General features: G+C 45.0%; 1 protein-coding gene across 1 annotated transcript in view; it reads left to right on the top strand.

Annotated features, from left to right (window-relative positions):
* MGLL (monoglyceride lipase) overlaps nt 1-19,938 on the top strand; it is a 135,381-nt gene that overhangs the window by 112,068 nt on the left and 3,375 nt on the right. The window contains exons 6-7 of the mRNA XM_030206192.1: nt 2,016-2,105; nt 18,704-18,919. Coding sequence (XP_030062052.1) covers nt 2,016-2,105; nt 18,704-18,919 — 306 coding nt within the window. The remainder of the gene's footprint in view (nt 1-2,015; nt 2,106-18,703; nt 18,920-19,938) is intronic.

Raw genomic sequence — 19,938 nt, 5'->3', positions numbered from 1 at the left:
GATTCCCTCCAGTGGTCATCTGGTCATTTAGGGCACTTTTTGGGGCCTTATTCGTGAAAAAACAGGGTCCAGGAAAAGTGTCCTAAATTCTAGCTAAAAACGCATACTTTCTTCCCATTATCGGTGAAATGCGCCCATCTTTGTTCGGCAGATAACCACGCCCCAGTTCCGCCTTCGCCACACCTCTGACACGCCCCCATAAACTTTGTCCGCATCCGCGACGGAGTGCAGTTGAAAACGTCCAAAAATCGGCTTTCGATTATACCACTTTATTCGGTTTTGTGAGATAAACGTCCATCTCCCGATTTAGGTCGGAACTTGGGCGTTTTTCTCGTTCGATTATAAGCTGGATAGGTAACAAGGGAGTGGTTGTTTAGCATTTCAAATAGTACTAGGGCAGGGGATATCCCGGGAAATCAATAGGTAGCACATTTTGCACAGGTTTTCCAGGGAGAAACTGGACATTCCAAGGCAGGACATTCACAAATTCCACCAGTATTTTACAGAGACTCTGCCGAACATGCAGCCTTTTGAAAAATGCATAGGACACCAGCAAATAGATGTATATCTGCCGGCATGTACAGGAGAAACAGCAGTTTAGAAAGGCTAGGTGTGAAAATAAAGGGTGGCTTGTGGCAGCTTCTAGGTATAAATGCAGCAGTTACATGAATGAATTTAGATTTACCTCACACCTTTTTCAGTAGAAGCTCAAGGTGAGCAATTCTGGTCACTGCATCTCAAAAAAGATATAGCGGTACAGAGAAGGGCAACAAAAATGATAAAGGGGATGGGATGACTTCCCTATGAGGAAAGGCTAAAGCTCTGAGAAGAGACAGCTGAGGAGATATATGATACAGGTCTATAATATAATGAGCGGATTGAAACGCGTAGACGTGAATCGCTTGTTTACTCTTTCCAAAGATACTAGGACTAGGGGGCATGCAACAAAGTAGTAAATTTAAAATGAATCGATGAAAATATTGCTTTACTCCTCATTGCCAGAGAATATAGTAAAAGCAGTTAGCTTAGCAGGGTTTAAATAGGTTTGGCTATCTTCCTAAAAGAAAAGTCCATAAGCCATTATTAAGATGGACTTGGGAAAATCCAGTGCTTATTTCTGGGATAAGCAGCTTAAAATCTGTTTTCTGTTCTGGGATCTTGCCAGGTATTTGTGACCTGAATTGGCCACCGTTGGAAACAGAATACTGGGCTTGATGGACCCCACTCCTTCCCGCCCACTACCGCTATTCTGCCCAGCGCTGCTGTGTTTTCAAAATGGGTGCTGAGACTTCCCACTGTAGTCTCACGGGTCTCAACAGTCTCGCAAGACTGCCGCAGGGAGTCTCGGCAGCCATTTTTAAAACACAGCAGCACCGGGCAGAATAGCAGCAGTGGGCAGGAAAGAGTGATGTTCTTTCCTGCTCCCTGCAGAGGCCATTAGACCACCAGGGTGGGGGGGGGGGGGGGGAGGCGGGAGAGCTTCTGGGCCCTCAGGCACTGCCCAGTTGCCCAAATGATCATTCCACCCTGCCTTAAGGGATGTTAACTTCTCTATGGCAAGACTGCAGTGGCTCAAAAGCTTTTTCAATTTAATTGGCAAGAAGCATGTATAAAACATATATATATATATATATATATATATATATCAAAAAGAATGCAATCTAGGCAACTGGCTTCAACTGCATTGAACTGCTTAACATGTGAAACCTGACAGGAGAGCTGAATGCAGGTGGAAAACAGAGACAGGCAAGAGAGAGATTGAAGGCTCCCAGCGTGACAAAAGACAAGAGACCCATCTCCTAAGATTACCTTAGCAAGAACATGGAAGCATGCAGAGCCGCATTAGCACTGGAAAATGGGTTGTTAGTAAACACTTGCCATTATAAATGTCACACGGGACAGCTTATGCATCTTTCTTTTTTTTTTTTTCCATTTTCTCTAGTTAATATGCATTTTAATTTCCTAACATTCGTGTTATGACAGAGTTTACTAATTAGCTTGTTTTCTTCCTACAGGTTTTTGCAGCTAAAGTTCTTAACCACCTACTCCCAAATTTCTCAGTAGGATCAATAGATCCCAACACTATTTCTCGAAATAAGAGAGAGGTAAGTTTTTCAGAGCTTATTGTTGGTTTGGAAGTGGATTAATGATCCTTATGTGAAATATCCCAAAGCTGTATAGGCATTTTAACTGCTAACCCAGTTCAAATGTTTGTACTGCTAATGTGTTATGTTTATTCATGGGAGACTGATGATTTAGCCTCTCTGATTAACCATATTGGCCATTTCTAGTGAATAAACACTGATATGTGACCACACCTCAACTGCTTTGAAAGCTTGACTCCTTCAGGTTTGTGGAAGGTTATCTCTAAGAAGAAAATCCATAAAATATATGACATCATGGTGTGCAGAAGAGCACCTCACTACAGCTCACTGGACAGGACTTTTTTTTTTTCTTACTGTGCCTATGGGAAAACGCAGTGAGAAATAATTTTATAGAGACTTATTCGAGAGGAGTACAGACCTTCTGCATGGCTCCACACAGTTTTTCAGCTGCCTTTCCGTAGCTCAACTGACTTTCAGGTTTCCTGGTGTTAGACCTCTTTGAACTCCAGATCCAGGTGAGGTATAAGTTAGTACGTTATAATGAAAGAAGTCAAATGTTAGAATTTTGCCAGCTTTAATTTCAAACGTTTTTATTGAAAACAGTTGCAAATACATATACTACCTTGTATTTGCTATCAACCGACTGGGCAAACGCCTTGACGGTACTATGTAAGCCACATTGAGCCTGCAAATAGGTGGGAAAATGTGGGATACAAATGCAACAAATAAATAAATAAATATAATATCAACTCCTCCACTTTAAAACAAGCATATGTCCCTTCATAGAGGATTGTCCATACTATTACCTGTTTCCAGTAAGTTTTTACAATTCCATTCCCTCCCTCTACTAAGCATTGAGACCGTGAAACAAGTACTTTATAACAATAAAAGGCCTGTTTCGGTAGGCAATGAAACGGGCACTAGCAAGGTAATCCCCCCCCCCGACTCCCCTCCATCCCTTCCGAGTTCCAGACCCCCCTCCCTCCCTCCCTCCCAGTTTAAGGCCCCCTCACGCCCCTCCCATCGAGTTCCTGACTCCCCCTCCCTCCGATTTCAACACCCCCTTCCACGTTACTGACCCCTGGACCCCCGTGCCGCGACCCTCTCGACCCCTCCCTTCCCGCAGAAAACCCTCCCCCGCCGGCGTCGCGTACCTGTGCTGAAGACTGCCAAAGTTCTCTTCTCGTCTGCGCCAGCTATGCTTGTTGAATGATCATCTGTTGAAATTTCTGTGCCATAGTTCGGTGTTGCGGGGTGCTCTTCCCCTGACGAAGCCCAAGTTGGTGAAACGGGACCGTTGGGGAGCCCCTGGTTTCAGCCGCAACAAGCTAAGTAGCTGTGTTTGACAATAATGTTTTGCACTATGGCTGCTGTATTTAATATATATATGCATTAAAAGCAGAGGAATGAACATTTAGGAAGGAGGTAGGCAGAGGACCAGTGATTATAACATGGTGATTATATCGATGTAATCTTATTGATTAAAGATATCACCGGTCTGAGGTCCTCCCCCTCTCTATTTCCAATTTACTAACTTACAATTTATATCAATTACTCACTGTTTTTGGATTTAGTGTTTCACAGTCGAGCGGAGTTGTTCCCATTTGTTTGTGCACTTTATTCCTCCTACACACTTTATTCCATTAATGCTTCCATTCGCACCTTTTCAACATAGTCTTTTATGATGAGTCAACCAGATTGGTTAGTATTTTGTTCACCAGATAATACTTTGAAAGATCTTCACTCATAAACACCTTTACTGCACCATCTATCCCATCAGTTACCTTCACTTTTTACAGCAAGCTCCTGATATTAGCAAACTTTGGAGCATCCAAACCGTCCCCTTACCTACTTACCCCAACTTCCCATTAAACAACTGTCCCCAGCCCTACAGCTGGGACTTAACTCAAAAGACAATTATACCCCAACCGTTATACCCTTTTCCCCCTCCCCACCACCCCCCAAGTCCCAAGTACCGAATTTTGCCAGCTTTAAAAGGCTGCATCTGCCACCGTTTTCTACATATTCATGAGGTGGATAATTGTCAGTAAGTCATCAAGGTCCAACTGTTGTGATAGGGCTAATATGGAAGGTAGTTACCCTCTGAGGGGGGATTCCTTTGTGTCTGTGTTCAATTTTTTTTTTTTTTTTTATTGGTGTTTGTATTGTATTGTGAACTTTATACATTGCTTTGGGTAGCCAAATTGGATTGGGAAAACAGTTTTCAAATGTGGTAAATAAATTAAGAAAATAAAGGAACAGATTAATCTATTCTTCCTTGAAAGGAAATTCAGAGTTACAAAACAAGAAAAATGAAAGGCAAATCTTAAATCAGGAAATTGCAAAATTGTACTCTGAAATTAAAGTCCACAAACCAGAGAAGCGGAATAGTAACACAGAAATATCCAAATAAGGCAAAACTGAAAACAGAGGAAAAAGCTTTCGGTATGACCAACTTTTAATTTCAGTAAGGCTTCTAGAACCAGTTGTGCTCTACCATCAGGAATTATCACAAAGCAAAAAGGACAATTGAGATGACAATCATCCAAAAGTATTGAAAGAATTCAAACATGAATCTGCCGATCTGCTGTTAGTAATCTGTAACCTGTCATTAAAATTGTCCGTAGTACCTGAAGATTGGAGGATGGCCAATGTAGCGTTGATTTTTAAAAAGGGTCCAGGGGCGATCTGGGAAATTACAAACCGGTAAGCCTGACATCAGTGCCAGGTAAAATAGTGGAAACTATTATCCTATATAATAATACTCACCTCCAACGTTCTGAGCCCGGCTGCCTGTGTCCGTAACTTTGGGCTCTGAAGCTCCAGCTGATGTCACTGGACGCATTACGCAGAAATCTCAGGGGACATGATCAAGTTGGAATCTGTGTGCGTGCATCAGACGTCAAACGCACGAGCACAAACTGATTCAAACTTGATCACGTCATTCCTCCACGCCACGCAGCCGAGGAGACTTCGGCTGGCGGGGGTTGGGGTCCCTCGCCAGCACAGGTACGCGATGGCAGCGGGGGAGGTTTGGAGGCGGGAAGGGGGCTCGAGAGGGTCACGACAGGAGGGTCCAGGGGTCAGGCACGCCGAGGGGGGGTCTGGAAATTGGAGGGAGGGGGGTCTACAAATCGGAAGGCAGGGAGGTGGGCTCTGCAAATTGGAGGGAGGCATGGAGGTGGGGTCTGGAACTCGGAGGGAGGGAGGGGGTCTGGAACTGGGGGGGGGGGGAGGAAAACCTTGCTAGCGCCTGTTTCATTTGTGCCTGAAATGGGCCTTTTCTACTAGTAAAGAATAAAATTACAGAACACGTAGACAAACATGGTTTAATGGGACAGAGTCAGCATGGTTTCAGCCAAGGGAAGTTCTGCCTCACCAATTTGCTTCATTTCTTTGACGGTGTAAATAAACATGTGGATAAAGGTGAGCTGCTTGATTTAGTGTATCTGGATTTTCAGAAAGCTTTTGACAAAGTTACTCATGAGAGACTCCTGAGAAAAAGTCATGGGATAGGAGGCAATGTCTTTCTGTGAATTAGGAATTGGTTATTGGACAGAAAACAAAGGGTAGAGTTAAATGGCCATTTCTCTCAATGGAGGAGGGTGGACAGTGGAGTGCCACAGGGATCTGTACTGGGACCAGTGCTATTTAACATATTTATAAATGATCTGGAAATCGGAACGACAAGTGAGGTGATTAAATTTGCAGATGACACAAAACTATTCAAGGTTGTTAAAACACATGTGGACTGTGAAAAATTGCAGGAAGACCTAAAAAACTGGAAGACTGGACATCCAAATGGCTGATGAAATTAATGTGGACAAATGCAAAGTGATGCACATTGGGAAGAACAACCCAAGAAAAGGATCTAGGTGTCATTGTAGATAATACGATGAAATCTTCTGCCCAGTGTGCAGCGGTGACCAAAAAAGCAAACGGATGCTAAGCATTACAGTATTCTCAGTCTTATTTACCATCCCTTTCCTAATGCCTCTGTATCGCGCCATGGTGCGACCTCACCTAGAGTATTATGTTCAGTTCTGGTCACCGTATCTCAAAAAAGATATAGTGGAATTAGAAAAGGTTCAAAGAAGAGCAACCAAAATGATAAAGAGAATGGAACTCCTCTTATACTAGGAAAGGCTAAAGAGGTTAGGGCTCTTCAGCTTGGAAAAGAGACGACTGAGGGGAGATATGATTGAGGTCTACAAAATCCTGAGTGGTGTAGAACGAGTAGAAGTAAATCGATTTTTTGCTCTTTCAAAATGTACAAAGACTAGAGGACATTCAAGGAAGTTACATGGAAATACTTTTAAAACAAGTAGGAGGAAACAGTTTTTCACTCAAAGAATAGTTAAGCTCTGGAACTCATTGCCGGAGGATATAGTAACAGCGGTTAGCGTATCTGGGTTTAAAAAAGGTTTGGAGAAGTTCCTGGTGGAAAAGTCCATAGTCTGCTATTGAGACAGATATGGAGAAGCCACTGCTTGCCCTGGGATTGGTAGCATGGAATGTTGCTACGATTTGGGTTTCTGCCAGGTACTTGTGACCTGAATTGGCCACTGTTGGAAACAGGATACTGGGCTAGATGGACCATTGGTCTGACCCAGTATGGCAATACTTATGTTCTTATGGCTCAAAAAGAAAACAAAACACATTTAACATTATTATAGTAAATTATACATCTGCATGGCTATTTTAGAAGGCAACATGCTCCTATCTGTTGAACCTTAGGCCACACCAACATAGTCTTTTTCTTTAGGTAACTCTAGCCAAGTCCCAAATGTGTGACTTATAGGTCTGATGGACCCATCAATTTTCCTAAGAAAATGAGAAGCACAAATCCCCGGTTGCACTGGGGTAAAGCCAAAGGTGGATTGGTCTGTTCCCTTAGTCACAGCTCATCACATCATGGAGCTAGTTTGCCAGGTCTGAGATTCCAGCTGGGGGAAACCCAAATCTCTCAGGATATACCAGGGGCGTATCTGCGTGGGGCCTCAGGGGCCTGGGCCCCCGCAGATTTTGCCCTGGCCCCCCCTACCGCCATCAACCCTCCCCCGCTGCCGTTCTTACTTTTGCTGGCGGGGGACCCCAACCCCCGCCAGCCGAGGTCTGCTTCCACCTGCCGCTGCCTTCAAAACTTCTTCTTCAGCCGGCGGGGGACCCCAAACCCCCGCCAGCCGCCCCGCGCTGTTTAAAATTCATCTTCGGCCTCCGTGGCCGTGCTGCTGGGATAGGCGGCGCTGTTGAAATCCACTTCGGAGTCTGACGTCGCAGCACGTACAACGTACAACGACGTCAGACTCCGAAGTGGATTTCAACAGCGCCGCCTATCCCAGCAGCACGGCCACGGAGGCCGAAGATGAATTTTAAACAGCGCGGGGCGGCTGGCGGGGGTTTGGGGTCCCCCGCCGGCTGAAGAAGAAGTTTTGAAGGCAGCGGCAGGTGGAAGCAGACCTCGGCTGGCGGGGGTTGGGGTCCCCCGCCAGCAAAAGTAAGAACGGCAGTGGGGGAGGGTTGGCGGCGGGAGGGGGGTGGAGAGACTAAGTTATTGGTGGCGGTGGGGGCTCGGCGGCGGCGGCGGCGGCGGCGGGGGGGGCGGGGGGGGGCGCTAAAATGTGCCCCCTCCCTCTGGCTCTGGCCCCCCCCTACCGCCGGAGTCCAGATACGCCCCTGGGATATACTGCTCCAAGAGAAAAGCTCGGCCCCTGTAAATATTCTACATTCATTTTGGCATAACATCTGTCTTCGGTTTTTCAACTGTGCTCCCCACATATTGATTGTACATAAATCTGAATAACAATTATAATGAAGAACAGTAAACAGTACAGAGCTTTACCTAATTGTTTAGAGTCAAACTAAAATAGAGAGCTTGAGACAGACATTGTTTCTATTCTGTGGTCTTTTTCCACAGCCGTTGTCTGAGAAACTTCTGCAAAAGGGGAAGAGTAGCCTTGGGGTTACAGCCACATGATGAGAACCAGTGAAGCCAGAGTTCAGATCCAGCTTTTTCGCACTGATACTTCCTGACAGCTTGGACAAGTCACTTGACTGTCCATTGCCTCAGGTTCCAGACTTAGGGCCTGGTTTACTAATGTAACCCTGGTCTCACCACAAGTTCTGGACACCAACTAGCTCTTCAGGTCAGGTACCCGAAACCAGGGCTACAAACAATAGTTCTGTTTCACTGAGCTGGGTGCAGGCCGGGGCCAGTAGGCCATAGGGTTTTAAGCCACACTCTTTAGTATTTCTCTTTATTAGTCTTCGAGCACATTGACTTCACTCGCGCTCCAGTGAAACTCTCCACTCCAGGTTTTATGTTAAATGCAAACCACAACTTTACTGGAACGCTGCAACAGGCAGATATCCAAAACGTCATACTTTTCCTTAACAGTTTACTTTATCGAAAGAGGATTTTGTGCCAATCCAGGACTCTTGGTGTAAAGTTCCAACTACTATATCAGTAGTCTCTTTATAAATCCTAGGGTAGTTAAATATTTACAATATCACCAGCCCTCCAATACCCATCCTTATGGGCAGAACAATCCAAGGCTGTGGCTTCCCGCTCTTTCTGTGGCAAACTGTCCCTCTGGGCTTTTACCCAGCCTCAGGACCCACTCAGGATCGGACCTCTCTGTCCGTCCTCTTCCTCTAGAGTTGCACTTCTTTGAGCTGCTGCCTCTGGCATTGAACAGGCTCTTCCTGCTCCTGGAGGGGTTAGGGTCCTCGTGGGGGGGTGAAGGCAACCACAGACCATGTGCTCACTAATCCTATCACTTTTATAACCTGCCAACCCCAGCCCAACTAAGGCACCCGTTATCACTTATTCTCTCCTAAACCTCCCTCTGGACTGGGTTCCTCTCCCCCCTCCCCCCCCCAATGATTCTGGAGAGTTCTACACCAGTTCTAGTAATCCCCTGGAGAACTTCTCAAATCCAGTTTACCACGGGATGTATTTATATGAGCTTAAATAAGCTTCATCGGCAATAGCAGAGCGAATGTTAACATGTTAGTAAATCTAGCTCTTAGATTGTAAGTCCTCTAGTTGTAGCTCACCTTGAGCTCAGGTTTGGAGAGGTGAATAATTAAACTGAAATCCAATTCCCTCTATCATTCCACACATTGATCTGTAGTAATACAGTAACAGTGGGGATGTCAGAAGGAGGAAATGCCAGTAACACACACACACTGAGAAGTGGTGATGACCAAGGAGAGGAATAAAAGACTCAGGAGTTTACCCTAGTCATGATAATTTATTGTTATGTCCAAGAGAAAATCACAATAACCCAACATGGCCACGCTTTAGTGTTGTCCACCTGTGTCAGGGATCTACAATTAGTTGACATAACATTAAAAAATAAAACACCCAAAATATTAGGCCTGATATTCACTTGGTGGCAGGCAGTGCTTTTTCTGCCCACCGGCGGTGCTAGGGTGACCAGTATTGAGGCGTCCTTTTACAAAGGCGCGCTAGCATTTTTAACGTACGCTAAAAATAAGCATGTTCTAAATGCTAGAGACACCCATATATTCCTATGGGTGTCTCTAGCATTTAGCATGCACTAAAAACACTACCGTACCTTTGTAAAAGACCCCCTGAATATTCAGGGTTTTTTCAACTGCTAAAATGTTAACCAGTTATGCCAATATTCAGTGCTATAACTGAACTTTTTAGCAGTCAAAGATAGGACATCTATTTAAGTGGTCCTATTTGACCGCTAAGCTTATCTGATTAGGTGCTGAATATTGGTGCCTAACCGGATAAATCACGCGATATAGCTGGTTATGTGCTAGGCGCTAACCAGTCAGCGGCATTTCCTGACCGGTTAAATAGGAGTCACCGACCAGGAAAGGGATCTAGGTGTCATTGTTGATGATACGTTGAAACCCTCTGCTAGGTGCACTGCGACGGCTAAGAAAGCAAACAGAATATTAGGTATTATTAGGAAAGGAATGGAAAACAAAAGTAACAAATATGAACAGACATAACTCCTCCACTTATATTCAGAACTGTCTTACTATATCTGCTTGTTATATTACTATCATGTTTTTTATTATAAGACTAGCCGTTCAGCCCGTTAAAACGGGCTAGTATGGGATTTTTCCAAGGCCCCCCCCCCCCGAGGTCACCACTACCGGTCCCCTCCCCCCCTCCCCCCCCCCGGAGTCGCCGCCGCCACCCCTCCACCCGGCCCGGGCCCTCTCTTCGCTATTGAACATACGTCGCCGAAATGCAGCACGCAGATTAGCAGAGCTCCTGTCGGCCTTCCTTCTCTGCCTGTGTCCCGCCCTCGTGTGACGTAACGTCAGCGAGGGTGGGACACAGGCAGGGAAGGAAGGCCAACGGGAGCTCAGCTGATCTGCCTGCTGCGTGTCGGTGATGTAAGTTCAATACCGAAGAGAGTGCTCGGGCCGGGTGGAGTGGGGGCGGTGGCGGCGACTCTGGGTGGGGGGAGCAGTAGCGGTGACCTCGGAGGGGAGCGGTAGCGACTTCGGCGGTTCCCTCCCTCCCCTTCGCGCAGTTTCCCTCTCTGTCTCACCCCCGTCTTCATGTATTGACGCGGGGTGGAACAGAGAGAGAAGTCTCTACTGCACATTTGCGGGTGAGTACGGTCACTCGCCATTTATATGTTTGATTACCCAAGATCCTTCTGTACCATTAAATGTATATTTTCTAATTATATTTCCATCTATCATGATGTATTGTAAGCCACATTGAGCCTGCAAAGAGGTGGGAAAATGTGGGATACAAATGCAATAAATAAATAAAATAAATAAAACAAAAATGATGACGTTATATTGCCTCTGTGTCGGTCCATGGTGTGACCTCACCTCGAATATTGTGTTCAATTCTGGTCACCGCATCTCAAAAAAGATGTGGTGGAATTAGAAAAGGAACAGAGAAGGGCAATGAAAATGATAAAGGGGCTGGGATGACTTCCCTATGAGGAAAGGCTAAAGCAGCTAGGGTTCTTCAGCTTGGAGAAGAGATGGCTGAGGGGAGATATGATAGAGGTCTATAAAATAATGAGTGGAGTGGAACGGGTAGATGTGAATCACTTGTTTACTCTTTCCAAAAACACTAGGACTAGGGGGCACACAATGAAGCTACAAAGTAGTAAATTTAAAACGAATCGGAGAAAATATTTCTTTACTCAACGTGTAATTAAACTCTGGAATTCGTTGCCAGAGAATGTATTAAAAACAGTTAGCTTAGCGGGGTTTAAAAAAGGGTTGGAGAACTTCCTAAAAGAAAAGTCCATATGCAATTATTAAAATGGACTTCGGGAAAATCCACTGCTTATTTCTAGGATAAGCTGCATAAAATGTATTGTAGTGCTTTGGAATCTTGCCAGGTAATTGTAACCTGGATTGGCCACTGCTGGAAACGGGATGCTGGGCTTGACGAACCTTCAGTCTGTTCCAGTAAGGCAACGCTTATGTTCTTATGGGATTATATACACCCATTCCGATACACTCACAAATATAATACACTTAAAAACATTACATACGTCAATAACAACTTAATAATAAGGATATTATCCAAAAATTTTAAAATGGAATCCTATATAATAATTCTCACCTCCAACGTTCTGACTTGCCTGGGACTGTGGCTCATTCCGAGTTGGTCTGCTAGGCTCCGTAGATCAGGCTGACATCACCGTAGCCATTATGATGTCAACTTCAGAACCCGGGGGGGAAAAAAAACATGCCACAGCTCATCCATGTCCAGAGGAGGGTCGCTGGACATGGGTGGCTGGAGGGGGGGCAGGGGAGAGAGGAGGGTCACTGGACATGGGTGGCTGCAGGGGGGGCAAGGGAGAGAGGAGGGTCGTTGAACATGGGTGGCTGCAGTGGGCACAGGGGGAGAGGAGGGTCACTGGACACGGGTGGCTGGAGGGGGAGCAGGGGAGAGAGGAGGTTCGCTGGACATGGGTGGCTGCAGTGGGCGTAGGGGGAGAGGAGGTTCACTGGACATGGGTGGCTGCAGGGGGAGAGGAGGGTCGCTGGACATGGGTGGCTGCAGGGGAGCCGAGGAAAACCTTGCTAGCGCCCGTTTCATTTGTGTCAGAAACGGGCCTTTTTTACTAGTTTTAAATAAAAGACAAATGAAATAAACAAACTCCTTGGCCAATCTGAGTGTATACCAGATTGTATAAAATCTCTCCATCTAGCATCTGGAAAGAACCTGTGGCTGTAAAAGAACACCAGCATTTAAATATAAATATAAAACTTCTCTGAACAGCCCTAGTTTGATCACAACGATTAGGACAACAGATGTATACAAAGAGCATTACTCATGTCTTTCATAACCAAACTATACATAGTTATTCAGCAATTTAAAACTAAGCCTCCTCTTTTAAAGGGAAACATTTATCTTTCACTTGTGTCATTACATTAGGATTCAAAAAATATGTTGGTTTGAACACTAAGGGGGAAAAGAGAGTTTCCCATGTCTGGGAACCATATGCTTAATAAAAGCTTTAGAGAACTGTTTTCAATACATTGAACAATGGTTAGTTCGTGCATGTTTTTCTAGTGAGCTTATCTTCACTTCTGGCCTTCGCTTTCTTTTTAAACATGTTCCAGTTTTGTTGACCACTGGTTTGTATGCAGAGGATAGAAAGTGGGGAGAGGTGAAGGAGCAGAATAGAGGATGCAGCAGAATCCCTCAGGGGCCAATATTTCCAGCTTGCTGGGTATTTACCCTGTAATCCTGCTTCTGCCATTTTAGTCTTAGGGATTTTTGTTTGTTTATTTGTTTTTGCCAAGCAATATAAATTTGCCACCTTCCAAAGCTTCATACAACTGTGTCTTTATGGGAAGACCTTGCATTGGGGCTCCTGAGCACATCTAGACCAACCATGTCAACTGTTTTCAGCCACTATACATTTCTGCCAATGATTAAAGATTCTGAGTTGCTTTTGTGGCCTACTGGCTATATTCTGGTGTTTTTCACTTTCTTGGGTGTATTACATCAGAAGTAAAGGAAAAAGAAGGAACAGCATTGCATTTAAAATTAAGAAGATGCTTTCAAGAGCCGCAGTGAAATATAATGCAGATATGAGATGGTATTCTTTTGTATTGTGTGTTTCATTGACTCTGGGTCATATTAAGGCGTACGGATATACCAGAATACCTGATTGTTCTCATGCACAACCTTTACATTAATCAAGAAGCAACAAGCTCAAACAGAACAAGGAGAAACAGAATGGCTTTAAAATTGGCAAATGTGTATGACTAGGCTACTTACTTTTCCCGTATCTGTTCAATATATGTGCAGAATAAATCATCACAGAAGTAGAACTACATAAAGAAACCCAAGGACAAAAAATTGGTGGAAGACTCATCAACAATCTTTGATATGCTGAGAATATCACGTCACAGGCTGAAAATAAAGTTGATCATGGAACGTAAGTCCCATAATGGGATTGCACCTTAATATGCAGAAGACAAATATTCTGACAACTGGTAAAATCAATAATTTCATTCTTATTGGAGAAGCAGTAGACTACTTCAACCTGCTTGGATCAATAATTAATAATGAAACACCAGTCAAGAAATCCAGCAACGTATCGTTCTCAGCAGAACAGCTATGAAGGACCTAGAAAAGATCTTCAAGAGCAGAAAAGTATCTCTGCATTCAAAGTTTTTTTTCCAAGCCATTGCTTCTTCAATAATGTCCTATGGATGCAAAGTTGAACTGTGAAGAAGCAAGACAGGAAGAAAATCGACACCTTTGAATTATGGTGCCAGTGAAGAATATTGTGTATATCGTGCAGTGCCCGAAGACCGAATCATTCAATTTTGGAGGAAATCAAACCTAAGCTTTCCTTGGATGCTCAGATGACAAGATTTTGACTTTCATATTTTAGACACATCATGCAGAAAGAAAGAACATTAGAGAAAGACATCATGAATAGCAAAGTTGAAGTCAACGCAAAATAGGAAGACCAGCAATGCAATGAACTGATACAATAACAATAGCTGTGGATGCCGGTCTATCAACAATAGCTGCCTGACTGAAGAGTGACAAAGTTGAGGACAACTATACTTAGGGTCACCATGAGTCGACATCGACTTGATGGCACGTAATCAGGACTGGCTCAAGAGGTTGTGGAACCCTGGTCCGACTTTTGCTTTGGGGGGGGCCCAATCAGTCCCCCCACCCACATGCTTCTAAAGAGTGGAGAGAGTATGTATGTTTTGCTCTCGCCACTGTGCTGCCCTCTCTGCATGGCTGCTGGCACCACTGCAGGTCTAAACATGAGAACAGGTATTTCCTGTTTCTCAAAGGCATAGGGAGGAGAGCATGGGGTAAGAGCAAAGCAACATGCTTTTGCCAATGTGAAGAGTCAGCCAATGCGGCAGGCAGTTGGTGGCCTGAGCTGGTGCCTTGCCTGGCTTATGCCTTATGCTGACCCTGCACATAACAACCTCGGTAGCGTAAGCCCACAAAAGTTGATATGCATTATGTATTTAGTTAAATATTTTTGTATTCCACGTAATCATCTATAGCCCTAAGCAGATTATTTTTATTTTTTTTGTTACATTTGTACCCTGCGCTTTCCCACTCATGGCAGGTTATGGAGGGTTAAGTGACTTGCCCAGAGTCACAAGGAGCTGCCTGTGCTGGGAATCGAACTCAGTTTCTCAGGACCAAAGTCCAGCACCCTAACCACTAGGCCACTCCACTCCTAAAATATACCCTCATACCATGGGAAAAGAATAAGTGGAGGAGTGGCCTAGTGGTTAGGGTGGTGGACTTTGGTCCTGAGGAACTGAGTTCGATTCCCACTTCAGGCACAGGCAGCTCCTTGTGACTCTGGGCAAGTCACTTAACCCTCCATTGCCCATGTAAGCCACATTGGCCTGCCATGAGTGGGAAAGCGTGTGGTACAAATAAAACAAAAAAAAAATATTTCTCAGTCCACTCACACACTCTTTGTTTGTTCTTTTTCTAGAATTTTAAATGTTTGCATCTGAGGGAAGTGAATTCAAAGCTGTGTTACATTAGTCCTGTGGTATGACACATATCCAGGCAAAGAACTGACAGATTCCTCTGAACCTAGTTGCTAAGTAGCCAGCAAAATGCTTCACTTTTGTTTAAAGTGCAAATGGAAAGTTACTGGTTAGGGTGAAAATGTCAGTGTACGCCCAGTTGCAGCTAAACTGGGTTGTACAGAATTAGATGCAGTTGGTTTTCAGGAAACGAAAGACTAACTTTTTCCATGAGTACATATTATTCTAAAGAAATTGAAGGTTTTTTTTAACACCCTTGAGGCAAAGACTGCGGCCTGAAGCTGCAGGTGTGCAAGTGGATGGGGACAACAGGAAATCCATGGGGATGGAAAAGAACTGACTGGGGATGGGGTGGGAATGGAGACTAGATTATGTCTCTGTGTGCACCTCTACTGTAGACTCTTTCGAAGGCCATGCAGTTATGGAGCCTTGAAAAGCAGTCTCTGCTGCTACATATGGCAGCTTCAATCTTTTGAGCCGGAGGCACAAGCACCTAAGTCTGGACATGAGGGGGGTAATTCTGTAACTTGGGGAGAATCAGGGATTACAAATTCCACACTGCTTTGGTGTGAGACTGACCAAAAAATCTGCCTCCAGGTCAGTGGCAAAGCTATGAGGGGCCTGGGACCCCAAATTTGTTCTAGGACCCCCCCGGTTTGGCTGGTGGGGGTCCCCAACCTCTGCCAGCTAAAGCGTTTGTCCCATGTTGGTCTCACATTGCCTGGCGCACTGTTCTGTTTTCAGTCGCTGTGCACGCTCATTTTAATGAAACTGAGCGTGAGCGATGTGAGACCAGCGCGGGACAAACGCTTTAGCTGGCGGGGGTTGGGTACCTTCACAATGGTGGTGGGGAAGGAGGGGCAAGAGGGCGGCGGTGGGGAGGCGGTAGCGGCCGCTGGGGGGGGGCAGAAGTGGCAGTGAAAGGGCTACGGAAAAGTAGGCCAAAATGTGCCCCCCCACCTTGGGCTCTGGCCTCCCTCCCATCAAGGTCTGGCTACACCCCTCTTCCAAGTACTGGGTAACTTGGCAGCTAGTCCACCTTGACGCCATGTTGGCTAGTGTGTGCAAAAATGAAGCTGCTTGTTGTCACACCTCTACCATCTTATCTTCAGCCCTTAAGCCTGGGGATGGGGAGTCTGAGCCTCCCCAAGCTCACTAAAGCTGTGATCAGACAGCTCCTGGACCTCTGTTCCCCACAAGTCTATGAGAACTGCCCAGTGTACGGTACAGAAAGTCTTACTGGAACATGTAATTACGCAAGCGAGAACACAAGAGGCTGTGGGATCATGAGGCACTGGGCCAATAGCTGAGTTGCTGTCAAGTATCTTAGAAGGGTGTCAAAAACATGCTGTGTCTTATTGCACTTCTGAATTATCCAAGAACTGACAAAACAGGCTTAGTTTGTGATATGATTCTAAGTGCAAGATATACAAATATATTGCAGCTTTTATTGTGCATCGCTTGTGGGTGAGGGTCTTTAACTTAATTTAGTGGGCTAGAACAGTGGTTCCCAAACCTGCCCTGGGGCACCCCAACCAATCAGGTTTTCAGGATATTTGCAGTGAACATTCATGAGATAGATTTGCATGTACTGCCTTCACTGATGAAGGTTTCTCTCATGCATATTTATTGTGGACTAGTAAAAAAGGCCCGTTTCTGACACAAATGAAACAGGCGCTAGCAAGGTTTTCCTCGGCTCCCCTGCAGCTACCCATGTCCAGCGACCCTCCTCTCCCCCTGCCCCCCCTCCAGCCACCCATGTCCAGCGACCCTCCTCTCTCCCATGCCCCCCCTCCAGCCACCCATGTCCAGTGACCCTCCTCTCTCCCCTGCCCCCCTCCAGCCACCCATGTCCAGCGACCCTCCTCTGGACATGGATCAGCTGTGAGGCTTGTTTTTTTTTTTCCCCCGGGTTCTGAAGTTGACATCATAATGGCTACGGTGATATCAGCCTGATCTACGGAGCCGTCCTGACCAACTCGGAATGAGCCACAGTCCCAGGCAGCAAGTCAGAATGTTGGAGGTGAGAATTATTATATAGGATATTCTAGATCGGGCTGCACTGTTATCCAGGAGTGAAAATGTCTCTAATGGGAAGTGAACTAGGCGTCAAGAGGTTTCATAATGACACCTGACCAAATACATTTGACCTTTTGGGGAGGTGGGGGCACTTTTTAAAAGATTAGGGCCTTAACCCTGCAACTTTGTTTTTCATTTACGGTGAAAAATGTAATATAATCGACCATATCTAAACTGGATAAATTTTTTCACCTTTGAATTTCTCTTCCTTCTATGGTAAATGGATCTTAAATGGTTAAAAATGCTAGCTTTTAAGTTATATTGCTGCTGCCAGTTGTACAGCATGTGGTGTATCTGGTAATAAAAATTAGAAATGCTTTCCTAGTAAATGAAGAGGAAAAATTGCCCTGCCCCAGGGGACATGTGGGGGGGGGGGGGGGGGGGGGGAGAGAGAGAGTGATAAACTGGTGAGATGCAGAGTCCCATAAGCACTTTAACTGTAAAACCAAGGCTGTTTTCAGCAAGAATAAAAAGCTGAAATAAATCTTTCCCAGTCACATTTGCAGTTAGAGAGTGGCCACAGACTAAGCCCTGTGACGTGCTAAAGTTGACATCCCACCTACTAATTGCCACCTGCTGTGGAGCAGACCTCAGGCACTGCCCCTGTCATTTGGCTTAATGAAACACTGGATCATGACAAATGAAATAAAACCAGAATAAGCAAGCGTAATGTGGTTTGGTTATTGTTTTGTTATATGTTAGGAAAAGATCTAGCAGCTATTTGACTTCTGGGATGGGTGGGGGGGGGGGGGGGGAGGTTGGAAGGAGGCACTGTTTATTTTACGCACTTGTTGCATTTTTCTAGGAAGTGAAACTGTCTGAATTTGGACACCATAACAGGGAACCGAGAGGACCTTCTGCTCAGGAAGGTGACATACTGCATAGGTGTTAGCAGATAATAATTATCTGACGTAACATCTCCAGCAGACTCTCCACTCTCATAGAAAGTGTGGCCGTACAGCTCTGCCAAGTGGGGCAGACCGAGTCCATGCTGGTTTTCTCCTGTTCTATGCAGGGAGATATAGTTCCCATTTCTCGGTAGACGTCTCCCGGGAAAGCAGAAACGACAGCTCCCTGCATGTAATGATGTAAAACCAAGACTGGTTCACTGTCCCCACTGGAAAAGGAGGTGTATGAGAACAGCCTAATTATGCATGACAAGGAGAGGAATCAGTGTCCTTCCCTTGGCCCCTGAAGGCTGAGTTGTTCTGAGACTCATTCCACAAGCATTAAATAATAATTTTTGCTCTCTGTGTCTATTTGTCAATAAGTGCTGCTTTGGTCCTCTTTTTTGATATAACATTTGTTTCAAGCCTGCACATTTCGGGATGTTCTTCTACTCTGAACAATATGCTTTGGTCTTTGCAACAGCTGAACTCTTGGTTCTGGCTAGTAACTTTTCTTCTTATATCCACAGTAACTTCTGGATGCAAAAATGAAACCCATGAGGTGGAAGGTGGACAGTTTCAACTGAGGTTGTGTCTTTGTTTCAGGTTGAGGCATATATTACTGATCCACTGGTGTATCATGGAGGAATGAAAGTCTGTTTTGGCATGCAGCTCCTGAATGCTTCAGCCAGAGTAGGAAAAGCCCTCCCAGATATTTCTCTACCGGTTCTGCTGTTGCATGGCACAGATGACCGACTCTGCGACATCAAAGGGTCGTATCATATGATGGAGACAGTGCCAAGTCAGGAAAAAATCTTGAAGGTAATTGTCATGTTCACCATCAAACATCAGGTAAACTCATGATGAAATGCAGTGTCTCTGGTTGGGATAGAGGTGGTAGAACTGTATGGATATGGATAAAGGAGAAGGAAGGACTGTGGAGGCCTCACCACTGGTCATTCTACCAGTACATCTGATTCTTGATGTTGTGTCTATTCCCAGTTTTTATTGAGTGGAGACTAACTGTTGTGCCAGTTAGTAGTATGAGTATCTGTTTTGAGATCTTGCCAGGTACTTGTCACCTGGATTGGCCACTGTTGGGAACAGGATACTGGGCTTGATGGACCTTAGGTCTTGTCCCAGTATGGCAATACTTATGTACTTATGTCAACAAAATAAGGATACTGTACTTGCAATGTAGGTCAAATTTGAACCCAGATCTCCATTAATGAGTTGGCTTCTGTTAGCTGGTCTTTCCTCTCACAAGATCAGATATTCTGTACAGGCAGGGGCAAAAGCCTCACAACACTGTTCTTCAAATAAAACCACCAGAAAACAAATGCCAGCTGTACTAAAGATGACAGACTCTGCTCCCAGTGAATGCTCACAATTTACCATTAACAGTTTTATAGAAAGTTGCTTCAGACCTTTCACTCCACCCCACTCACAAACTGCTTTTATTGAGTTCTCTCAGGAACATCACCATATGCATGTGACAGACCCCCCAAACAACTATTGTTACCACATCAGAAACACATTTCCAACATGTCAGCTTGTGCATTAGATCCAGGAGGGCTTGTAACATTTCCTCACTGGAGGAGACAAGGTAAAGGGGAATATGTCAGAAACATTCAAATATTTGACACACTTCAATACATGACATGAAGGGGAAATTCTCCATGAAAAAGGAATTTCAAAGACAAAGAGTCAGGTTGTGAAGCCATAAGGGAGAGAGGAAACATGTAGAAATACTTCTTTACTGAGAAGATGGTAGATGCCTGGACTAACCCTACCAGGAAACGTGGTGGAAATCCATAATGTGGCAGATGTAGAGAAGAGGT

This window comes from Microcaecilia unicolor, chromosome 6, assembly GCF_901765095.1.
Source record: "Microcaecilia unicolor chromosome 6, aMicUni1.1, whole genome shotgun sequence".
In the NCBI taxonomy this organism is placed as follows: domain Eukaryota; kingdom Metazoa; phylum Chordata; class Amphibia; order Gymnophiona; family Siphonopidae; genus Microcaecilia; species Microcaecilia unicolor.
This window is presented reverse-complemented; position numbering and strand designations above follow the sequence as displayed.